Source organism: Micropterus dolomieu, linkage group LG18 (assembly GCF_021292245.1).
Source record: "Micropterus dolomieu isolate WLL.071019.BEF.003 ecotype Adirondacks linkage group LG18, ASM2129224v1, whole genome shotgun sequence".
NCBI lineage: Eukaryota > Metazoa > Chordata > Actinopteri > Centrarchiformes > Centrarchidae > Micropterus > Micropterus dolomieu.
The window spans coordinates 4525013-4528385 of NC_060167.1; the positions used below are offsets into that span (position 1 = coordinate 4525013).

Genomic DNA, 3373 nt, shown 5'->3' on the forward strand with positions numbered 1-3373 from the left:
TCAGCTGCAGAAGAGCAAGAGGCGTGGGAGGAGGAATGTTTTAAAAACTTTTAAAATGTACTCCTAAATTCCTCAACACAGCTCCAGATGATGATGACCCATGTTGACTGTGTTTTAAACAGGTCTATAAAGACTGTTACACAGTAGACTGTATTCAAAGCAAATGTTTTGACTTGTCACAGTAGAAAAAGGTTTTATTAACAATAATGATGATCTTTTTCTATTTAAGTGTCCCAGTCAGTCATAACGAAATCAGAGAATTTTCCACAATGTCAACTATTAATTTTACTGTTACTACAAAAAGTCTGTAACACAATAGATGTTTTTTTAATAGCAGATGTTTTGAATTGTCACAGCAGGAAGAGCACAGGTTAGTAATATAATAATAGTGATGGTTTCTATGTCAAGTGTCCCAGTAAGTCACAAGTCAGCATGAACAACACCAGGACGCTGAAACTGAAGCAGCTAAATTAATCTGAAATTTAAACTCAAGGCCAATTTAATAAATGTAAAGGAAAAAAAAGACGTGACTTCTAAATTTGCTCCAAGAGTTTTCTATCAATTTTTCTATTTTCTTTCAGTATCACCAACTTCATCCACATCTCCTGTTATTTCAACCCAGTCCACTACTGTGTCTGCTGAGAGTCGTGGTAAGAGAGCATGTTTGATATCTTAAACCTTCAGCTGCAGAAGAGCAAGAGGCGTGGGAGGAGGAATGTTTTAAAAACTTTTAAAATGTACTCCTAAATTCCTCAACACAGCTCCAGATGATGATGACCCATGTTGACTGTGTTTTAAACAGGTCTATAAAGACTGTTACACAGTAGACTGTATTCAAAGCAAATGTTTTGACTTGTCACAGTAGAAAAAGGTTTTATTAACAATAATGATGATCTTTTTCTATTTAAGTGTCCCAGTCAGTCATAACAGTTAGTCAGCATCATAAAATGGGAAATATTTCAGGCCTTTCTTTGTTTTTATATTTATATTTATATAGAAAATGTAAAACAATGTTAATTTTGAAAGGTTCTGAAAAATGATGCCGAATCCTGCTGGAAAAGGAAATCAGCATCTCTATAAAGCTTGTTAATAGATGGAAGCATGAAGTGTTCTAAAATCTGCTGGTAGACGCTGCTTTGTCAACTACTGTGTCTGCTGACAGTCGTTGTAAGAGAGCATGTTTGAAATTATAAACCTTCTGCAGCAGAAGAACAAGAGGAGGGGGAAGAGGAACATTTACATGTATTCATTTAGCTGACACTTTTATCCAAAGCGACTTACAATTGCTATATATGTCAGAGGTTGCACGCCTCTGGAACAACTAGGGGTTAAGTGTCATGTTCATGGACACATTGGGGGATGTACAGAGTTCGGGATTGAGCCCGGGTCTCACAAACCAAAGGCATGTGGATTATCCACTGCGCCATCACCACCCCTAAATTTAAAATTCAAGTTCTGTAAATGTCCACTTAAATTTACTCAACACAAACAAATCTGAATGTTAATAACGCATATTTAATGTTTTTTAAAGACGTCTGGACATTTTTTTGTGGTTTATCTTGCAGGTGGCTCTCAGGTCGTCGTTACTGTGATCGTCTGTGTAGCTGTGCTGCTGCTGCTGTTTGTGTTGATTTTGATCCTAATCTACAAACGTAAGAGTTATTACCAGTTTGCAGAAGAAACACAGAAAACCACATTTACACCAGCTCCAATGTAACTTACCTGGACAGTACAGGTGGATTAGGTAGCTAGAGAGACTGTGTCTAAATTTGATGAAAAGTGGTGAGATAAATCCATTTTATGTCTTTAAGTCTATTTGTTTATTTCTTTTTTGTTCACTTCTTTTTTGTTCTTCCAGGATTTTCACATTTAATGAACACAAGAAAAGGAGCAGCAGCACAGAACATCAGAGAGGTCAGTGTATAAATGAATGTCTCTGTGTGTGGTGGTACTTTATAGGTGGAACTGATCTCACTGAACAAAGCTGGATTACTCATTTCTGAATGATGCCTGATATTTAATTATTTGGGTTGGAAGTATAAGAAAAAACTTCTGGGACAAAGACAAAAATAATGTAAATAAATATTGGCCAACAAGGATGCAGCATTTTCACTCTATCAGTGACAAAATCTCCCTTTTTGCTATGTGTGGAGATCCTGTTGTGTGTTTGTTATGCATATTTTACTTACCGTCGTCAGATTTAGATTCAGGTGCACTATGATCTCATTTCTTTCCAGTTTTCCTTCAGACTTTCTGATCAGAAACACAGGAGGATAACTTCTAAATGAAATATTCCCTATAAAGTATTATACTGTTACCACATGAGATAATGATCAGAAACCCACTGCAGAGTAGCTACAACAAGATATACTGTATGTAAAACCAAATGACACCACAGTAAAACTAGAGGTCCTGGAATTAATCTTTCCAACTATTAATCTATTTGTAATTTAAATGACGATGTTGAGGATATTTTATATGGTCAGTACTTATTATATGGATTCAACATGATTTGTTCAGACTACATTTTTCATTCTTACTTGGTAGGATTATGTCTACGAGGAGATACAGCAGCCCGTCCAGGCTCCAGACTCAGGAAATGAGATGAACACGATTTATGCCAATGCCAACCTTCCCACAAACCCCTCTGCCTCGCTGCATTACTCTACCATCAACTTCCAAAGCAGCTCTGACAGAGCAGATGGTGAGGCAGTGATCCTCAAACCCAGCTCTGCTGCCTGCGAATATTCTACTGTGAAGCAAAATCCATCCTACTGGACAGTCAACCAGCCGTCCAGCTCTTCAGAGGAACCTCTCTACACAACAGTCAACAAGCCACAGCAGCACCGAGCAAAGATCAGCCCTGTCAGGAATGCATGACATTTACATGTATGGTCAAGATTTTAAATCATTTATTTCTGATGGGGTTGTTTACAACCATATTACAGCTGATTATTATCTTATTATTGGTATTGTTTTTAGTTTCGGACGATGGGTAACAACAAATATTTGAAGAATTATGTTTATGAGCCACGTATTTCAATATTTTGACATTTATTCTCAAAAACGTATTTTGACATTTGTGTTTTTGAGTAAATATTTAAACTCTTGGATGGATTGCAATGAAGTTTGGTTCAGACATTTACCGTATGTACCTCTCAGGATGAAATGTAATAACTTTCATCTGGTGTCATCATCAGATCAAATGTATATTTGTTCAATCCTTTATGATGAAATATCTGCACAATGACCCATGGGCTTTCTATAGTAAAAGGAAAAGCATTAATGAAATGAGACGTGTTTTGTGTCATACTGTGTCAGTAAAATGTTGCTGATTATTTACAACACCAGTAACAGTCTCTTCATTTTATCT

The 3373-nt window shown here is 36.5% G+C and overlaps 1 protein-coding gene across 1 annotated transcript in view; it reads left to right on the top strand.

Moving 5' to 3' along the window:
* The window catches only part of LOC123956982 (polymeric immunoglobulin receptor-like), a 97841-nt gene extending 94552 nt beyond the window's left edge, over positions 1-3289 (top strand). The window contains exons 8-11 of the mRNA XM_046029560.1: positions 582-650; positions 1566-1652; positions 1859-1914; positions 2548-3289. Of these exons, the coding sequence (XP_045885516.1) occupies positions 582-650; positions 1566-1652; positions 1859-1914; positions 2548-2880 (545 nt within the window). The 3' untranslated portion in view covers positions 2881-3289. The remainder of the gene's footprint in view (positions 1-581; positions 651-1565; positions 1653-1858; positions 1915-2547) is intronic.
* The last annotated feature ends 84 nt before the right edge of the window (positions 3290-3373 follow it).